Source organism: Cyprinus carpio, unplaced genomic scaffold (assembly GCF_018340385.1).
Source record: "Cyprinus carpio isolate SPL01 unplaced genomic scaffold, ASM1834038v1 S000006521, whole genome shotgun sequence".
Lineage (NCBI taxonomy): Eukaryota > Metazoa > Chordata > Actinopteri > Cypriniformes > Cyprinidae > Cyprinus > Cyprinus carpio.
The window spans coordinates 482,362-504,441 of NW_024879188.1; the positions used below are offsets into that span (position 1 = coordinate 482,362).

The 22,080-nt window shown below is 35.9% G+C and overlaps 1 protein-coding gene across 1 annotated transcript in view; it reads left to right on the forward strand.

Annotated features, from left to right (window-relative positions):
• LOC122143861 (cytoglobin-2) overlaps positions 1 to 7,342 on the forward strand; it is a 76,554-nt gene extending 69,212 nt beyond the window's left edge. Inside the window, exon 3 of the mRNA XM_042754465.1 lies at positions 6,007 to 7,342. Coding sequence (XP_042610399.1) covers positions 6,007 to 6,171 — 165 coding nt within the window. The 3' untranslated portion in view covers positions 6,172 to 7,342. The remainder of the gene's footprint in view (positions 1 to 6,006) is intronic.
• Positions 7,343 to 22,080: the final 14,738 nt, after the last annotated feature.

Genomic DNA, 22,080 nt, shown 5'->3' on the forward strand with positions numbered 1-22,080 from the left:
ATTCAGACCGATGGCATTTTTTATGACATTAATTATTATTATTATTTTTTATTTTTAGAATAGGCTAATTGTAGCCTACATAAATGGATGAATCAAAACAAATATAACTTTTTAACTGCAGGCAGATATAGGCCTATATCAATGTTCCCTCTAAGCTGCGCGCGCGCTGCCGTGCAGAAGAAATAATGTGCCGCGCACACGCATAAATGAGTTGGGAAAGCTATTTGCGAAAGCGAATGAATTGCAATGCTCGGGTAAACCGCTATAGAGTTGATATCACGATAGAGTTAGAACCGGTGAATGCGGTTTACAGTTTCATAGAAAGGGAATGATGTGCGCCAAATGAGTCGCTGTTGAAACCGAATATTTTAATGGTTGCGTAGCCTACGAAATAGCTAAACTCGAGAGCCGACGCAAACGCAATGACATGTGAAATAAAACGTGATCATGTATTAAAGAAGAGTGGCTTGATTAAGTGCTGGAAACAGCGGATGATGGGCACAGAACGGTAACAAAACTCAGAGACATTTACAGTCACACAGGTGTAGTGTGCAAACTGTACATCATAGGGATGTTTAGATAGCTATAGAAGAATTGACGTTCACGTTCTTTTTTTTTTATATTTAACTTACAGATCTCAGTTTAAATGCTTCAGTTTCTATTCTATTCTATTCTATTCTATTCTATTCTATTCTATTCTATTCTATTCTATCAGTTTAAATGCTTCAGTTTGTTTTTGATATTATATTATGTTAGGCCTATATTATTAACCTAATAAATAATGACCTTGTTTTTTAATGGAGTCTCTGCTCATCAAGGATGTATTTATTTTATCGAAAATACAGAAGAAAAAAAAAACAGTAATATTGTGAAACATTATTGCAATTTCTAATATTGGTTTCCTGTTTTAATATACTTTAAAATATAATTTATTCCCTTGGAGCAAAGCTGAATTTTCAGCATCATTACTCCAGCCTTCAGTGTCATATTATCCTTCAGAAATCATTCTAATATGCTGATTTATTATCAGTGATGGATCTGTTGTGCTGCTTAATATCTTTACTTTTTTTTTTTTTTTTTTTTTTTGGAACGTTTTACTTTTTTCTTTGATTCTTAGATTAATAAAAAAAGTTAAAAAGAAAAGCATTTATTCAAAATAGAAATCTTTTCTAAAAAATATGTCTTTATTATCACATTTAATACACCATTGCTGAATAAAAGTATTAATTTCTTTAAAAAAAGAAAAAAAAAAAATATTGACCACAAACATTTTAGTAGTGTATATTGTAACACAAAATTTCTATTTTGAATAAACACTGTCCTTTTTAGCTTTTATTTATCAAAGAATCCCGAAAAAATATCACAAGTCCCAAAAAAAATATTATGCAGCACAACTGTTTCCAACATTGATTATAAATCAGCATATTAGAATGATTTGTGAAGGATCATGTGACACCGAAGACTGGAGAAATGATGCTGAAAAATTGCTTTGCTTCATAGGAATAAATTATATTTTAAAGTATATTAAAATAGAAAACTTTTATTTTAAATTGCAATAATATTTCACAATATTATTTTGTGAAATAATATTCAATATTTTTATCAAATAGATACAGCCTTGATGAGCATAAGAAACTTATTTAATAAACATTATTGATCCCAAACTTTTGAATGGCAGTGTATTATACTGGTATATATATATATATATATATATATATATATATATATATATATATATATATATATATATATATATATATATATTAAAGAATGTTTTTAAGTTTTCTCAGGTAATCTAAAATGTACATCATTTAGTCACGGGTCAAATTAAATACAAATAGCACATTAAAGTTAAAAGTTACACACCTTTTTTTTTGTGCGCGCTGCACATGTCTGGTATAAAGAATGTTTTTGCACAGGTGGCCGAAATGTCCGCCCAATAGAGAAAAGTTTTCCTCAGCAAGAAAAAAAATTAGAGGGAACATTGGCCTATATTATTGTGCATTACAAATATTTGGATCGTCCTTTATTTGATTAAAGAATAAATACTTATTTTCTTCAAGAATAAACAGTATAAATAAATAATTAAAGAAAGAACCTCTATTAGCCCTTATTTGTAGGTTGTAGGAGATATGCGAGCGATTAATAGATTTAAAAAAGAAAAAAGTGGATGCTTGGTTTCAGAAAACGAATACAACTCGTAAAAAAACACTATGATGAAAAAGTCATGCTAACTTATTAGTTCATAGAAATAATTTAAGCTATTAAAACCTTTTTTATACTCGATTCAACTTGAATTTCAATACTATTAAACTGACTTTAAAATCTCAAGGAGTTTATGTTGAAACGGTAAAATGTGACAGTGCATGTTAAATAGCCTAAATAAACTTGTATCTTGTATAGTATCCGAAGACTTGATTGCATGTTAGCATAAACCTAACAATATATTTTGAATATAATTTTTTTTTTTTTTTTTAATGAACAATTCCTGTATAAAATGTGACAGCAACCTTTATATCAAACATTTTGAAATCGTCCACAGCTGAGCATCGCAGGAGGCAGATCTGAAGTTATATTTGTTTGTTCACGAAGTGAATGTGATGCACAAAGTCATTTTCAGATGCAATGGAAAAATAAAGCTGGATAAAAACATACACGAAAACATGCTAAAAAATGAATTACATTTGTGAGAGTTGCATTTTATTACATTCAGAAATAATAACGGCAGGCCTAATAATTGCTAATGTACCAACAGGACATTTTTAGTTCCCTTCACTTTACAACAAATCCTTTAAATTTAAAAAAAAATATCAGAACAGAACAAGAATTACAAATATATAATTCTAATGGATAAATATAATTGCAGCAGGCTATATAATAATATAGGCTTATAAACAACAACAAAAATAATAATAATTAAAAATAATTTAAAGCGATACATAAGGTTGGGCTTATCTCTCTCATTCGGGACCAATCCAAACATGTTGCCCATTTGAAGCTAAACTCTTATTCATGAGGTAAAATAGGCTTTGGATTTCACACGTGTTCCAGTATCGACGAAAAAAAAAATCATAATTACCAAAAATATGCCAAAGTGGCCCGCTGCTCGCGCTGCATGGCTCGGTGAAGGACTGCTGTTTCCAATGAATATGTGCGCGTGAGGCACCAGCGAGATCAAAGTCACAATTCACAATTATTGGTCACACAGTAAAGGCATAATTCAAAAATGCAAAGTGTTAGCAGTTTGAAAAATCAAGAATAATAACAGAGTTAATAAGAATATATATATATATATATATATAATGACCATCATAATTTTTTGATGAGTAGACTGTAGCCTAAGACTATCCTATTTTTTAATGGCTTTAAGGATGTTATAATGTATATTATAATGTTATTGTTGTTTTACGTGGCGGTATTACCCATTTTGGTTGTCTTCCTACTGTAAGTGCCCTGCGAAGTGGACATTACAGGATATTCCGCCCAGATTCCAGTTCGAAGCAAACGTATGTTACATTCAAAGTGCATTAAAGTGTGCGAGACGTGAATTTAAATTGTATTTATTTACAGAGGTATATGATGTCACACTTGCCCGTGTGTGCAGACATTGCACAGTGCAAATCCATGAATGAACAGATTTCCCCTGCTCAGCGAGTAGGGAGCAATGAACACTGTGTAGGGACCATGTCAATGGGAACACAGTTCATGCATGGAGTTCAGTTCTAACGAGCTGATTATCTGAATCAGGTGTGTTAACAAAGAGACATGCAAAATATGCAGAGCTGGGGGGTGCGAGGACTGGAATTGAGAACTGCTGGTGTAGAGTAGTGCTTGTTGTTTGTCATTTCTCCGATCACAGATGCAGACATGGTTTTATGTTTTCGTGGCGCGATGCAACGCAGCGCATAAAAACACAGTATAAGTCATTATAATCCGTAATTAGGTTCCCACTGGATGCAACAAATGGCATGTTTGTAATGGGTTTTATTGTTTTTTTGTCTTGCCGCACTGGTGTTATGACTGGGACACGCATCACAGTATGGCAAGGGGCGTAACATTTACGTTACATGCTTGAGGTATTCAGCCAATCACAAAGCACTGGATAGCTGGCCAATCAGAGCACACACCGCTTTTCAGACCGATGAGCTTTGTAAAAAATTACAGGTTTCAGAAAGGCTTTTTTGTTTTTTTGAACCTTAAACCGCATAAACACATTTCATTACACCAAATAATGTTCTTTTTAGCAAAATCATATTACCCCTTTAACGGCTTCAAATGAATAATGTGTCACTTTTGACCAATAAGTGGTGCTGTTGCCAAATCAATGTTATGTGTTCTGTGTGAGGTGACAATGGCAAATACAAAGTTTGGTGTCAATATGTCAAAGCTTTGCAGAGATAAAGCCTCAGACGCAGTTTGGCATCATGCCTCAACTCTGTTGTGGCGCTATAAAAAAAATGGTTTTGTCTATTAACAGGAAATCCATAACTTTTTGTCAGCACAGTCTGAAGATGATCTGACTCTATTTTGGTGAAAATCAGACAAACGGTCTAGGAGTTCGAAAAAGTAAATTTCAACATTAATCAAAATGGCGGACAGAAAAATTAGTATCACTATTTTCAAAACATGACATGGGAAACTATAGTTTGACTTGGCATGTTGCACTGAATCTAAAGAGACCAGTTTTGTGATTTTTGGACGTGTGTCAAAAAAATCACAAAATAGCCATTGGCAAAATGGCAAAATAGCCATTTTTTGCATCTCTTGGCCAGTAGGTGGCACTGCACCGAAACTATGTGTGTAGCCTCATGTCATGGTTATTATAACATACATCAAGTTTGGTCTCAATAAGCTAAATCTAAAGCAAATTCATTTTTGCATGCTTTTAGTCTAATTCGTTCGCACATTATTTGAGAACCGTTTGACTAACCAACTTGAATCCTATAACTTTTTGCCATCATGATCTAAAGATGATCTGAGCCAGTTTTGGTGAAAATCAGACAAACCGTCTAGGACAAGTTTAGGACAAGATATTTCCCCCTTAAAATAAAAATGTTGACATTAATCACTTACCCCCATGCCATTCCAAACACATAAACGCTTTCTTCTTCGGAACACAATTTAAGATATTTTGGATTGCAGCCGTGAGGCATGTGACTGTCCCATTGACTGCCAAGTAAATTACACTGTCAAGGTCCAGAAAAGTATGATAAACATTGCCAGAATAGTCCATATGCCATCAGTGGTTCAACCGTATCGTTTTGAAGCGATGAGAATACTTTTTGTACGTGAAGAAAACAAAAATAGCGACTATTGAACAATTTGTCCCCTCTGTGTCTCTCTGCATCACCATAGCACCATATTGGAGAATATCCGCTGAACATATGCGCCTTGTGGCACAGCTGACACAGAAGAGCGTACGCTGCTTGTGTTCAGCAGATACTCTCCAAAATGGCGATATTATTACAATATCATTCTTTATGGAATGAAGAAATGAAATGTTCCTCAGAGTTATAGTTTAATTAATATAATTACGGTTACTTCATTTTTGAAAGGAACTAGCTTTAATGATATGAAAACCTATGTTTTATAGGTTCATATGGTGAGAATCAGAATTTTTCTGAGTTAATTGGAAGTGGAATTGTTTCACACAATGGGGGAGATGTGGTGTTCTGTTGTTCTATGCTATACTTACTGAGATCGCTAAGTGAAAGTAGTACTGACTGAAGTGATACGGATAGGTGATAGAGAGGTAGAAAAAGAATGGAGAGCATGTGTTTGTATGCATGCTAAGAGTTATTCAAATATGTAACCAATTCACCTACTTTGGTCTGGCTTCATTCTAAATCCTGCAAATATAACACACTGTAAGCCAGAAGAAAGTTACTGATCCCTCACTAAAGCCTGCTAATGATTTCTTTGATCTGTCTTTGTTATGTTAAATGTTTTTTTTTTGGTTCGTTTTTTGTTTTGTTTTTAATTTCACATTATTTCTTTTGACAACAGATCTTAAGTGGGGTTATTCTGGAGGTACTTGCGGAGGATTTCGGAGAGTGCTTTACCCCAGAAGTACAGACATCCTGGACCAAACTGATGGCAGCATTGTACTGGTATATCACAGGGGCCTATACTGAGGTGGGGTGGCTCAAACTCTCCAGCTCAGCAGTCTGAGATTAGGCATTCATTCCCACTGCACATGAACACTGGTTGTAACCCATCAGCTTGGCTAGCCAAAGGACTGACTTAAGATAAAAATAAATAGAATAGAATTAGAAAGATGTTTTCCATCATATGCATCATTCTCTTTCACATGTTGTATGTGCTGTGTAGTTTAACGTGCTTGTCTCTTTTAGGCTTGTGTTTCAATATGTATATCAAAACAAATCACAGCTGAACACATCACAGTTCATTATAAAGTCACATCTGAATTACAATACCTACTAAAGCATAAACAGAAAATTCATAGCATAAACCTGTTGTTCATTTGTCAACTTTATCAAGACAATAGTGTTCTCCAAAATACAAACCACACAAAAGTCTTGGTTCAGATGGTTCAGTACTTTACTCATGTTAATTGAATCTAACCTTATTGTTGCTTCTCACATATGAGGCATAAATGAATAAAATAGCATATTCAAGAGGTGACCCAGTATTCTCAGATCTGCAGTTTAACCCTCTGGTATTGTTCATTTGGGAGTCACACTTGTGTTGTTCACGGTCAAAATTGACCAGACACCTGAAATGACATTTTTTAAAATTTCAGTAAAATAAATGTAATATATTTTTGTTCAATAATATTTTTTTCTTTTTCATTTTGTACTTTGAAAGAATTTCATGGTACTATTTAATATTTCTGCAATAATTATGATAAATTTCTCCCCATGAAAATAATACAAACATTTTTTTCCAATATTTTTCTATTACTTTTCAATTATGGCAGCATTTTGGGTTAAAATAGAGACAATGCCTTTAAAATTTATTGTAAATCCATTTCCAAGACAGATAAAAAAAGAAAAACATCTGAAATTCCATGGTTTAGCCACTAGATTCCTATAGAGCTCTATATAAAAGACTTTTAAAGAATTCTCTTGTTTTTAGACAAATATTTTTATGTCAAGTTGTGGATTTGGTTTTATATTTAGACATTCTCAAAGACAACTTTTTTGTAAAGGTTTAGATTTATTTTATTAATTAATTAATTTTTTTAAATGTTGGTTTAACATAACAGTTTTTGTATTAATTTTACTACAGTCAAACCACAGTCAAACCTAAACACAAAGACATTTTATTACACATAACATCAGAGTTCAACAAAAATGTAACAAATATGAACATCAAATCTTAATCTTATGTCAAAAAATCTGACACAAAACTCCATCTTTATTCTTCTAACACAATTTTGTCATAATGTTAGTCACATCAGTTCATTTTTGTGTGTCTAATAGTGTGTTGTGTGTTTGTGAGTGTGTGTGTATGTTTTGTACTCTTGAAGTTTTAGAGTGTCACTCCTTTCTTGATGTCTATGTTTTACGCCATGGTGGCTAAATTATGGATTTTATTTCAAGTATTTGCAAAAACATGTCGTGTGTTACAGTCACACTAGTTCATATATGTGTGTATGTGTGTCTGTTTTGCACTCTTGATATTTTAGAGTATCACCCCTTCATTGCCTTTTTTCTGCATTGTGAATGATTTATACATTGTACACACAAAAAAGTATCTGTATTTTCATATTTTTGATTATTTCCCATTAATTTCCAATGGCGGTCATTTTTGACCGCGAACAACAAAAGTGTGACTATTTTCTATGACCATTTAGCTTTCTCGAATCAAGTCTACAATTATTATTATTATTATTATTATTATTATTATTATTTATTATTATTATTTTATTTATTTATTTTTTGCCATAAAAGTGAGTGAGTTTCATACCATTCCAATGAAGCAGTGATTTTTAAAATTATTATTTTTTATTTTTATAGTTATTTTGAGGTTATTTTTGTTAGTTTTTTATCTACTTTATCCTAGCGTCCATCCTTCCACACATGCCTTACAATGTTATTCCACGTATACCTCACTCCATCTCCAGCAAAACAATCATTGCTTTCTTTCTAAAATGGGCTCCTTCTCTTTACCAGCTTTTCCATCACTCTTCTTCTCCTCTTCTTTGTATTCACTCTGTCTTTTTCCTCTCTCTTCTTTATTACCATGGCATATTTTTCCATTATCTAGTTAATTCCACCTGCTGGCAGTGAGCCTGTCTCTGTGCAATGGCCTGTGCCAGGTTTCCCTTGAATCACACACATCCACAAATGCAGACAAACAATGGTTCAGCTGTATGATATTACTGACAAATGCTTTATGATCTACTAAGACTGACTGCAGACTGTTTAAAAACCTGTTATTTTTCTGGGTTTGTGCTCAGCATAGTATTGACATATTTCCCAAAAGGCTAATTAAAATAACAGAACATGAATATTATGTGGTAAACTTTTATTTTTCTAACTACTACAGTTTCTGTATCTGAGTATATTACAGTGTCTCAATATCAAAACACTGTATTTTTTTTTCTTTTGGTACATAGTACTAATCTTTGTTGAGTCATACTACTTCATAAATATAAATTAAAAATAAGAGATGAATATGAATATAATAAATACTATATACAAGCATGTGATGCGTCATCTGTTATTACTCTTATTTCAAAGACTATGATAATAGTAAAGACCACATGACAGGGAGCTCAAAGAGAGACTTCTGAAAGTCAGGATTTGAATTCTGCCTTTGAATTCTGACTTTCAGAAGTCTCTTTTTGTTCTTTGATCATTGCCACATGATGAGCTCCCTGTCATGTGGTCTTTACTATTATCATAGTCCCATCTCTTTGCTGACACAACATTTTCAGAGAGTTTATATTTTAGAAATTAAAACAGTCCAGACAAAAATAATGTTTGGCTGCATTACCTACTAGTGTGCAACTTGGGTTTGTTTACACAACAACATTGTACTAACAACTGAAAGGTTTTTCCTTTGTATTTTTGTTTCATGTACACTTTGTCAAAATGATCCCTATTCACATGGATATGTGAAAATGACTAAAGCACTTAAAGCACTATATATATATATATATATATGTTCGCTTCACGTCGGGGTCCTGATCACCCTGTCAGGGTTTATTCTGAGATAACAACCGGCTGGATGTACATTGTCCCTTAATTAACAAATCATTTAGTATTTATTTGTTCATGTTTGTTCATAGCAATACCCAATCTAGTGTAAACTATTCATCATTCGTAAATGTTTATAAACGTTTACTAATCTTTTCTAATCTTACTAATCTTTTAGTATATTTGTGGCCATTGGACCTTTTGGCTGCTGTAACAATGTTTGTGTAAAGAGTGGTTAGTTTAAGTTTAGCTAAATGCTTGCTAAAAATATCAAGCACATTGTTAAATGACATTTGTATAACAGATCATTATTAATTTACATGAAATAATGATCTGTTAATCATTAGCTAATCTTCAATAAGTGCATTAGTAAACATTAGCATGCACATTGTTACATATTTCTATGTGAATATAATTAACTAATGATCCATTAAGGGGGTCATATGATTCAATTTAAATTTTTCCTTTCTCTTTGGAGTGTTACAAGCTCTTGGTGCATAAAGAAAATCTTTAAAGTTGCAAAGACTAAAGTCTCAAATCCAAAAATATTCTTTATAAAAGTTAAGACTTGTCCACGCCCTCCTAAAATGCCTCATTCTAACATGCCCCCACATGTCTAGATCACTGTGTGGGAAGATTTGCATAACATCGCACAAATGTTTACGCAAAGAAAGAAGGCGTAACTTCTATTCTCGCTGTTGCCGCTGCCACCAAGTTGTCGAGACACTGTGTGTTTCATTGTGAAAGCGAAACTACTTTGTTTGGCCTTCCAAAAAAGGACGATATCTGCTTCGTCATGCCTAGAGCTGATTCATGCTGGTCGCTGAGGAAATACATCAACTTTGCGCTGATGAGTCCAGCCCAGAGTCGTCACATACTAATGCCACAAGCCCACCACCCACTCCATACCAGAATCCACCATCCCAACCGTCCCAAACCCCTCATCACTCAACCCACCAAAGCCTGAACATTTTAACGCATTTTATGGAGGACTGTTTCCTGAACCTGCAGACTAGCCTACAATGGGTCTGTGATCAAAGGCTGTTCAATAAAGTGGGGCAGTTCCAACTTTGCAAGGACAGTCTGGTGCTTCTGACTCACAGCCTGTGTACATTTTTTATATTTAAAGAATTTGCCACTGATGATTCAAACAGATCAAGTTTTAAGCAGTGTAGAGAGTAAGCGCTTGTTGTTGTCGTTTCTCCAATCAAAAATGCAGACATGGTTTTATATTTATGTGGCGCGATACGCAACGCAACACGTAAAAAACACAGTATAAGTCATTATAATCAGTAATTATGTCCCCCACTTGATGCAACAAATGCCTCTTATGTAATGGGTTTTATTGGCGGTACATTATCTGTACAATAAACGGAATATAAAAACTTTAAGAGGCATAACATTTCTGTCACACGCTTGAGGTATTCAGCCAATCACAATGCACTGGATAGCTGGCCAATAAGCGTACACCTAGCTTTTCAGAACGATGAACTTTGTAAAAATCGACGTGTTTCAGAAAGGCAGGGCATAGAGGAGCAACAATAATGTACATTATGTGGAAAATAATGTTTTTTTAACCTTAAACCGCATAAATACATTGCATTACACCAAATACACAACCTAATGTTCTTTTTAGCAGACTGTGTTTTCACACGGGGGGAAGAAACCACAGCGCGGGCTTCCAAGCCTCGAGAATGAGCTCTAGATCTAGGGAACATGGGTGGAGATAGGACGAGCCGTCTCCAACCCGTCAGCCAGATCATGTGCGATCCCCACAATCTTGGTCAGCGCCGTACTTGAGCAGCAGCGGGACCGCAACCACAAGATCACATGCACAGACACACTCCTTGGAGGGTGCCCAGCGAGAGAGGAGCGCTTAACAGTGGGAAAAGCACAATCAGCCCCCCGAGAGCCGACTGCGCGAGCTCCACTCCTCATTAATGCTGCTCATTATAATATCAGGCATAATACAGTATGCTTGTGTAACTGAGGCTTGTGCAACTGGCAAGCTTATTGACGAACATATCTATCTCCTCAGAGAAAGACAGGCAGAGCGTAGCGCCCTCTCCCCCGGCTTCCGAAACCCAGAGAGCGGGCGCCGAATCTGGTGGTTGAGGAAAGAAGATAGGGACTCACCCATTTACATTATTTCCACCGGATCCGAAAGCGAAACCCGCGAGCACAGCCACCACTCCGCCTCGGCGAAAGCGTGCTCGGAACCGAGAGAAACACCAGTGAAGGCTCCCTCCTCAAAGAGAGCCTTCTGAGAGTGAAGCAAAGCAGTAACAAACGATCGCATCACAGGCCGTCAACTCCCTCGAGAGCTGATTCTGCGTGCTTCACTCTCAATTGACAACACACAAACTTTTTCTTTCGCGGTCAGGGAAAAACACACAGCCTGAACGCTGTCTGCTCTCGCCCAAAACTTCTCTTGACTGAAGCTTTGACATAATGGAGCTTATTAGTGGACAAACAACACTAAATAAGACTCACAAACAGCAACTGACACACACACAGAGCACTTGCTGAAAGACAGAAGGCTAAACGCTGGTTTCACCGCATGTGCTTTTAAGCTTCCTGGTCGCTACGTCACCCTGCCCATGACGTCTCGCCCATCCACTGGACTGATCACACACATGATTCAGAGCTGGTCACGCTGAAGGGCGTTCCCAAAGTGTCCTCCGACGCAGCTCTAGTTCCAGAAGAGGAACACACAGTATCTCCACAACATGGCGGCAGCGGCAACAACAAAACTACAGCGAGAATAAGTTACACCTTCTTTCTTTTGCGTGAACATTTGGGCGGTGTTATGCAAATCTTCCCACACAGTGACATAGACATGTGGGGGAGTGTTTAAATGAGGCGTTTTAGGAGGGCAAAGGGAAAGGAAAAATTTTAATCGCAACATATGACCCCTTTAAAGGCAGTACATCATTGCATTCAGTGATATCATCATCCAGCTCAGTTTCAGTTTTAAATAGTATCTGTGCAATCAAGTTGACGATATCGCTGGATATTAAATGTCCCCATCTAAGCAAGCCAGAGGTGAGAGCAGCAAGGAACCAAAACTCCATTGGTGACAGAATGGAGAAAAAAGCCTTGTGAGAAACCAGGCTCAGTCGGGAGGCCAGTTCTCCTCTGGCCAGACGAAACCAGCAGTTCAGTTCCAGGCTGCAGCAAGGTCACATTGTGCAGAGGACTCATCTGGTTCCTGTGGTCTTACAGACTGGATCTTGTGGCTACGGTGACCTCAGAATAAGAAAGAAACAGACTAATATTAGCGTAGATGCCGAGTACATTGGGTGTTATGGGAAGTGTTCCTTGCTCCGGTTTGTCCTAATTAATGCAGCCTAAAAATCCTTTCATGGATTTGAATATTAGAAATGTGTTAGTGTGTTATGTGTAAGCCAGGATTTAAACTGACAAAGTGTGTCTGCCTCCCGAACAATGTTAGGTAGGTTATTCCAGAGTTTGGGCACTAAATAGGAAAGGATCTGCCACCCGCAGTTGATTTTGATATTCTAGGTATTATCAACTTGCCAGAGTTTTGAGAGTGCAGCGGACGTGGAGGACTATAATACGATAATTTACTCACATATACAGAGTCATTCAAAAGTTTGTGTTCAGTATGATTTATTATTATTATTATTATTAAGAAATGAATAATTTTATTCAATGCAATGGTGCGTTATATTGATCAAAGACTTTTACATTTTTACAAAATGGGAGAAAGGGGCGGCAGGAGAGGGTTGGGGAAAAACAATCTATTTTCAAACAAAAATAATAAGCAGCACAACTGATTTCAACATTGATATTAAGAAATCTTTCTTGAACACCAAATCAGCATATTATATTTTTTTTTTTCTGAAAGATTATGTGATACAAGACTGGCTGCTGAAAATTCAGCTTTGTCATCATATACAGTACAAAAATTTAATTATGATTAAGATTAAGAATTTAAGATTAAAATAGAAAATCACTATTTTAAATTGTAATAATTCACAATATTACTGTTCATATAGAATGTTTAATCAATTAAATACAGCCTTGGTGAGCATCTAGGACTTAAATTCAAAACCGACCCCAAACTATTAAGTATTAGTGTCATCCTGAAAGAAGCATGATGTTTTTTTGCTGTTGTTGTTGTTTTCTATAAAACTGCACATGAATAAGATTCCCATTAATTGCTATCCCAGTTATACAGTAGGTGCAGTTGCTAATTGTAGTGTTAAGGGTAGCTGAATGTTAAGTCACCTCATGGCAGGAAGAAACTAAACAGTTGGTGAATATTCATACTCACAGTCCAGAGAGGGCACATTATCAGCACAAATCAAGGTTATGTTCAAAAGCTGACATCTCCACATCCAGAGTTCTCCCAGCTGGGATAAAATTCTCATTGCTGACAGAAAGGGAGCAGACTCTCAGCATGTCTCTTGCATTTCTGATGATATACTGGGAATGCGCATACATCCCTCTGACAGATTAACATCAAGAGCCTTTTTTTGTATGTGGCGATTCCAGAGAAATCACACTACCTTGGTATTATGTGGTAAGTAAATATTTTTTTTAACAAATATATACAATTCTAAATTAAATAAAATGCATATGATCTACTTCAACAAAGGTTCATCATTGTCAGTGGCTTGTTTAATAAAGCTGCACAAAAAAACACTCACAAAGCTGTTAAAACTTCACAGCAGTTGACATTAAAATCACTTAAACTCAGAAGATTCACTTAAATTAATACTCAGAAATAGAGAGACATTTTGTCATCCTTGAGCTCTGAGGATTAGACACACAGTGGTTCCACACATGGTTGGTATGGGATTGGGTAATTATGCAGTCCTTACACTTATATGCACTGCTGATTCATTGCAACACAAAGAAATCTCCCTTTATATTTCTCTGCTGGGTATAAAATTAAAGTTTTGAATCAAAGTTTTGATTTGGCTATTGTCAAAACTGGGTCAGTGATCATTATGTAAAAGTAAATAAATAAAACATCATTAATTAATTAAAAAATAAACTGCAATTTCTCCTCCTTGTGGATGTGTGTTTGCATTACACTTTAATGTAGTTTAAAAAGCGAATTAAATATTCTCTCTTGATATTTGCCACTCTGAGCTGAAATATCACACTTCCAATGGACTCATAAATTAGCCAAAAGTCCTCCGTGGGTCAATGCATAATACAGTCTCATTAGATTACAAGACTGACAAAATGGAAGTCTATTTGTTTTCATGAGCTTGTGACTGTGTAAACATGATGTTTGCCAGATGTAACAACTAAAATTGTTGCTGCCTAAACCAAAACAATATGGGTAAAAAAATACTGTACTGGTTAAACATTAAACTCATTTTACAATGTAGATCATTTGAGTAGTATATTTAATGTGTGAAATGCCTTTATTTTCCACGTATCTTGTGGTTATATAATCTAGTGCAGAATCAGATATCTTGGCACCAATGAGAGTCATCATCCCTCAGGGGTGTCAGGGGGGCCCTCCATCTTGAGTCATGTCAGAATCGCCCCTGATTTGTGATGTAGAGTAAAAGAGTCATTTAGATTCCTGTGGCTCATTCACTATATCATTACCCAAATCTGTGATGACACCCTTCTCTCTTTGTTCTTTCTGTCTTTGTCTCAGCCCATCAACATTCCTCCCCTTCAAGCAGCCATCCAGATGAGCTCAGTGAGATGGCATGCCCCAAATCCCCCACCACCCCACACCACACACACAGAAGGAACCGAACAATCCATAGCATTTACAGCCATATAAATAAAATATTTTGGGTCATATTTCCTTAAAACATGTTAAACAACATGAATGTTTTCTGTGTGTTTTGAAACATGTAATGCTCTGTCATATGTAAATTATAAATATACTTTATTAGAGCTAAAAAGGGATAAATATCTAAATATACTAATTACAGACTCAGTAGCATGAAACATTATAGGTTCCCATCATCCTGGACACACACATATCACACTTGCCAGTGAATATAGTCACAGGCTGAGGCACTGATGCCTCTCGCATTATCTGTTGTGTTTTCCATGGTGATTTGTGAGCTTTGGAATCTGAAGCTACGTGACAGGACCAGGTGTGGTGACAGCAGAGGGTCTCAATTCTGAGTCCAAACATACATAACTCTATACTCCACAAATGACAGAGAATCTCAATATTTTTTACAACCAACTTCAAAAGTATTTAATCCATATTTCAAATATTATAAACTCTCCCTTTCTAGTTGCACTGGACAGGAGAAAATACAATAAACAAGCACAGTTTGACAAGGACAAAGAATGACTAGCATGTTTAGCAAGGCAACATCGCTTATGCCTTCCCATTGATATAAGACTGTATATGTGAGATATGTCTGCCAGATTTGGTTCAAAGGATGGTGAGGATTATTTATTTAATTTCAAAAATAAAGCAGGGAAGGGCACAACTGGGAACCATGTAAATAAAAGAACAATTAACAAAAAATTCTGACACAGTACAGAGCACAGAGAGAATAATTAGGGAAGGAAATGAGGATGTTACACGAGAGAGCATATGGGCCAAATTAACCAATAATGAGAAAACAATGGGCTAGGTTCAAGACATTAGACATGAGAGCACACGGGAACACACAAATATGACAGAAGCCATGTCTCACACCAAACATCACAATAAAAGCCATATGCTAATAATAAACATAGAACAAGAGTGCATGGCAAACAAACATAATCATAAGCCATGTGCTTGACCAAAGACACAATGGCACATGGCATAGGAACAAATAACTCCCATCATGTGCTTACAATGAAAGACATGACATGGAGCGTGAGTATCCAGATACTAACAGTGAACCAAAACTAGACAGATGTGAAAGGATCCAGACTCACAGCTCCAAACACAATAAGGTGAGCAAAGTGCACAGCCAAAGAGAAAATCCCTGAAGCTGTGTAATCAGCCAGAAACACACAAATATATATATATAATCTCATATATATAAACTGACTTCTTTTAAAACGTTTATTCTATGCATTGCTTTCTTCTTTCACAGTAATGTAATGTCTTTGGAAATTTGATTTAGTAGGAATTAAACACTGGTCTTTTCCATTTTTAGTTAAAACATTTGATGCTGCTAATCAAGTCCTTCAGGCTTATTTGAAGACTACATGGTATGTGTTCTTATGCCCATGTGTCTCCTTGAATCAATAACTTGCTCAACACACTGCTTCTCTCTCTCTCACTCTCTCTCGCTCTTTGCATTTGTGGGTTTTAGATATAGATGGTGACCTGAACTCAATGGCCAGACAGCTGGTAAGTCATCTGATGTTTCAGATATTTCCTCGGAAATGTATACACTCATTTAATCAGATTAGAGACGGTATCTGTATTTTAAATCACATTCATTTCTCAGTGGATCTATTGGGTAATTAAATTATTTGTCCCTCATCTAATTAGTAGTTACCGGAAAGGACTTTTTCAAACATCTTAAATTAAATGTTTTAGCAATGCAGAAAACAGATTTCAGTGAGTTATTATTCTTAAAAATTATCTTAGCATGACTTTTAATATGGTCTGCTTCCACAATCCAGTAATTTATTTTATGCGATATGCAGTGTGTGTGTCTCTGGAGATAAACTTAAGGCAAAAGTGGGATGACTCACCAAAATCATCTTCACTGACCAAAACCAGACTGTCTTCAAATCTAGCGTTAACATTTGCATCTGTCTCAATCTATTATGGGATGCTGTAGAGCATTTAGTATATAATCAAATGTGACTTTTAGTCAGCTAATGGGTTCCTGCTTGCATAATATGGAAAGCTAAGGGATACCAGAAGAGAAGGGATGCTAAAATATCTTAAGAAAATCCTGACAAATAAGTTGTACAATGAAACACTGTGGCTTGTCAGTAAGTGTATTACTGAGGCATATTGTTGTATCTAGTTGGAGACACCTGAAATTATGAGAGGTTTATGCAAATTAATGCTCTGTCACTCTTGATTACTTGGTGAGAGATCAACACAGAAAATAAAATTACATATAGTATCACCAATTCAATTTATAATAACATAAATATCAAGAAACAAAAAACAAGACTTGGAATTCTAAAATGAATCCATTCAATGTTATTTGGCTTAGCTTGGAGACCTGGGCTTTATCACTCTGCTCTGAACCATTTTAGCACTGCACAAATCCTGCTGGAGACTTCCTCCCTGATTAGATAAATGAGCTATCAATTTTTGTTGTCCTTGTTGTTATTTTCCCAATATTGTCATGGTGATGTGAGCACCACATACATTTGTCTCCATTTGAGGACTGCACCAGTTGTTGCTGTGGAAATGAAGTTCTACTGCCATGTCGATGAACCGGAATGAAGCACACTTAATTACAAAGAGGGACAATACTTGGGATGCTATCTTGCAGTCCTGAAGTCTGCCACAGTATTAAACATTATATCACCATAATGTTTGATACAGCAAACAGTAATGAATGTAAAACCTGGGCTACAGGATTGCTAAGGCCAAGTGTGAGTCCTGTGTTCCCCTGTAATTAGACAGATAAAGGACTGAAATGTCTCAAGCATCTCCCTTTTTGGTACAGGGCTGAAGAAACTGGATAAAAAGTTTGGTTTTGGCGTGCAAAGAGCAAAGCAGAACTTGGTCATTAAAAGGAATTTTTTTATGCCTTCAGTGGGACTGTGCACAGAGGAGCTAATTATAATGAAGGAAAAAAAAGTCTTATGGCATATAAATAAATAAATAATAAAATAAAACACTGGCAGTTGTCCCCCTCTTTCTCTCTCACACACAGAAGGATTAGGACATGAATAATTCAGTGTCAGTGTTTAATCCGTGTAAAGGTAAGCAGGTAATTAGAAGCTCTGCTGATGCAGCATCACAGGGCACAGCTAGACCACTGGGGGGTGAAGCCAACAATTCCAGAGTGGTGTGAGAATGAATGTGTGGCGTTCTCTCTTTCTGAAAAAGAGTGTGATGTTTATTGAGAATGCAAATTACGTCACACTGATTAGTTTTGGCACTCAGGAATGTCATGTTCTTTGAAGGGCAGGCCAGCTCAGTAATTGGTGCTTCATTAATGTAGCATGAAGTGTCCAGACCACTTGTGATGAGATGAAAATATGAAGCCCTCGATTATCATGTACTCATAGGGTGGCTTGTGAAATGGTTGCAAAATAATCAGTGATTCATCTGAGACAAGAAGCAACAGCAAGTAAACTACTAAAACTACTGTCTAACGTATGCTACTGGGGCCCATGTACATTGTGTTAATAAGTTTTTTTGTTGTTGTTTTATTAATACTTAAAGCAGAACAATAAGAAAACAACATTTTCATCCCCTAAAAAAATGACAACACACAATCACAGAATTCAGTTTGATTTTTTTGATTTCATTAATAGTCATCCACTGCTACAGTTGTATGGATTCTAAAGTGATTACTGCAACTACATTTAATCTCTTTCTCATTGAATACCCAGACTGAGGAATGGCTTGACACAAACTGCACTGGGCCAGCACACAGGGCTTTCTTCTGTGTAGGCATTAATTAGTCAACCTACACATGCCTACACCTACACAAGAAATATTGGTAGTTTATTTAAAAAATAAATAAATGTACCTTGCATCTGCACCAAAAACAACCCTTGGTGGAGCAAAATGTGTTTACACTGTATTGAAGTGCAGGACAGTAACGATTTAAGTGTAAAAATTAATTTGTATTAATGTTAGTTTACAGTCACAGAACATCAGCTGTTTTGATTATTATTACTTTTTTTTAGAGCTATTTATACAAATGTATTATATACAGGGGTGCAAATAAGTGATACACAGGTGCGGATGCGAGACCAAAAAAAAATAAATAAATAAATAAATCTAGGCTATCTGCTGCTGTTTTCAAAACACAATGCAAAACTGTGACATTTCATTCATTGATGCTCTTCAGTTGGTAGCACAATATACTTGTCACTGTAAAGTGGCTTTGACACAATCAGTATTGTATAGCGCTATACAAATAAAGGTGTACAAATAAACTATATAAAAATAAACTTGACTTGACTTGCCAGCAACCTGCCAAAATAAAATCCTGCTGATTTTAAAATAATGAAAATCGATATATTAAAAAATGTAAATGTTAACATTTTATTTTTAAGTTTACTATAAAATCATTTTATTTTTATTTGACACTCCCTTTTTATTTTAAAATGTAATAGAATTATCACACTTTCTTACTGTATTAAAATAAAAACTAAATAAATAAAGTGCAGCAATATTATCACTATTCATTATCTGATGATGTATTTTATGTAAAATGTGGTTCTATAAAACATACATTTACATACGTTTTTACATGCATTAAATCATAAAATACTGATGTATTTTCAGCATATAAACATACAAATACTTACGTATTTTCAGCATCTAAACGTACAATACAAAACTGACATATTGACGACACCTAAAAATGAATCTTTATGAATGTTAAAATCTATGCATTAATTTTATTATTAGTTGTTTTTAGTTGTCATATCAATTATCCTGTTGTCAATTGCATTATTAAATTGTTTGCTTGTTTACTTAATATCAAATGATAATATTTCGTTATGTTGTGTGATTTCTGATGCCAGCTCGTTTCCAAGAATAGGCCTACATTAGTGTTAATTTCGTTAACAAAGACTATGATGAAAAATATTCATTGACAAGCTTTTTATCCCATGACTAAAGCCTCTCATTTTTCATGGTATCTTCTATCAAGAGTTCTAGTCCCTGAATCAGAGCTTCGCTGTTAAATTGATGCATTTTCTGCCCGGTGTTTTTTGCTTATTTTGAGCAATTTGGCAACCATGATGATCACCAGATGATCTGAAAAACAAACAAGCTGGAGTTTAGCGATCTAAATGAAAGCGTCATTCAGCCGGTCAATGTTCTTTCATGAGATCTCACTATTGTTTGTGATTGTGATCCCTGAATAAATAAACGTACTCAATCGCTGTCATTTTAATAGAGAAATAGACTATTGCAATTATGGAATTAGTGGAATTAGGAATTTCACTGTTATAATATTTTTCGTTTGTTTTAGCTGTTTTCAATGTAGACAGAGAGACAGAGAGATTGCATAAGTCTTTAGTGTTGATTTATAATAAAAAAGCCTATAATAAATCAGTACACTAGATGAGGTAAAATACACCATGTACGTGTACACATTCTATTGATTTGTGCTTACTGGTTACTAATTGCAATACCTGAAATGCAAAAGTAATTTTCTAAGACTAAAATGAAAATAGCGGACAAAATTATCACTATCCTACACAATGTTAAACAAGACTTCACTTGTTTAAATCTTAAAACTACAGCAGTTTAATCATACATCTTTGCTATACCTTTTTGTTGTGAAATGTTTCTGTTTATACATTTACATTTAGTCATTTAGCAGACACTTTTATCCAAAGTGACTTACAAATGAGGACAATGGAGGCAATCAAAATCAGCAAGAGAGCAATGATATGCTAGTACTATAACAAGTCTCAGTTAACTTAATGCAGTAAAATGTAGGAAGTTTTTTTTTTATTATATAATAAGCAAAAAGAAAACAGATAGAATGGAAAAATAATAGAGCAAACTAGTGTTAGAGGCCTTTTGTTTTGATTTTTTTGCTTTTGTTCATTTGATAATAAATATAAAGAAAATAAATAGATAGAATACAAAACGATTATAGAAGCTAGTTCCCTGTCGATACTTCACCCGTACTGCATCTTACTAAAGACGCTTATGGGGAAAAAGCCTTTTTTTCTCCTGAACTGAAGCCTATTTTCAATCACGCAGTGAAACTGCATTGCCATTGGTTCATTCAGTGCATTAAAGAAACGAACCAATGGGTTGGCAACAGTGCTGCACAAGCCTATGGTGACAAAGTAAACCAGAGCCCGCCAGAATGGGCGGAGTCATCTGGCTGTAAGTGGGCATTTGCCACAGGATTCTCAGATTTCTTCTCTTTCAGCTATGACTCTACACTCAACGCTGATCCTGAAAGCCTGGACTGAGACCTCCTTGCTCAGCTGACCTGCTTCACTACAGCATTACAGCAGCTCCGGTCCTGTTTCCCTGCTGCCATCCGACATTTCTAAAATAACACAGGCTCTTCTAGGAACGTGCTCTGGCCATGCTGAAACTCACTGCTGAAAGCGGTGCCGCTCGCCCTCTCAAAACGTTTCAGAGAATGCTGGGCTTTATGGCCACAGCGTTACCAGCCTCTCCTCAAAGTGCCTCTTCATTTTGATACAGCGCCTACTGGAATAGGCTCAACTCAACCTGCACTCGCTAACGGCAGAGGATATACTGGGCATATTGAACCAGGGAGCGGACATGTTATTAGGAGCAATGTCCCCTCAGAGGAGTGGATGCTCCATCCACAGACGGTTCAGACAATCTGGGAGATCTTCGACAAGGCCAAGGTAGACCTCTTTGCCTCAGAAGACAACTCTCTCAAGTGAACGGGACAATATGGCACCCTCAACCCAAACTGTAGGTCCTGCACCTTTGGCTGCTTGACGGGAGCCTACAAGCCTCCCAGAGCGAGTTTTAAACACTATTTCAGAAGCTAGAGCCATGTCTACAAGACGCCTCTATGCCCTTAATTGGTCTGTTTTTTTTGTCTGCTTGGTACTTAAACCGTGGCGAAGACCTATTTACCTCTGACCTGTCAGTGGTTTTGTAATTTCTACAGGAGCTGCTGGTTAAGGGATGCTCCCCATCCACGCTCATAGTGTATATAGCAGCTATAGCAGCCTTACATGTCCCTATAGCGGGCCAATCAGTGGGCAGGAACAACTTGGTTGACTGGTTCTTGAGTGGGGCCAGGAGAATGAATCCACCTCGCGCCCTCACTATCCCTACTTGGGATTT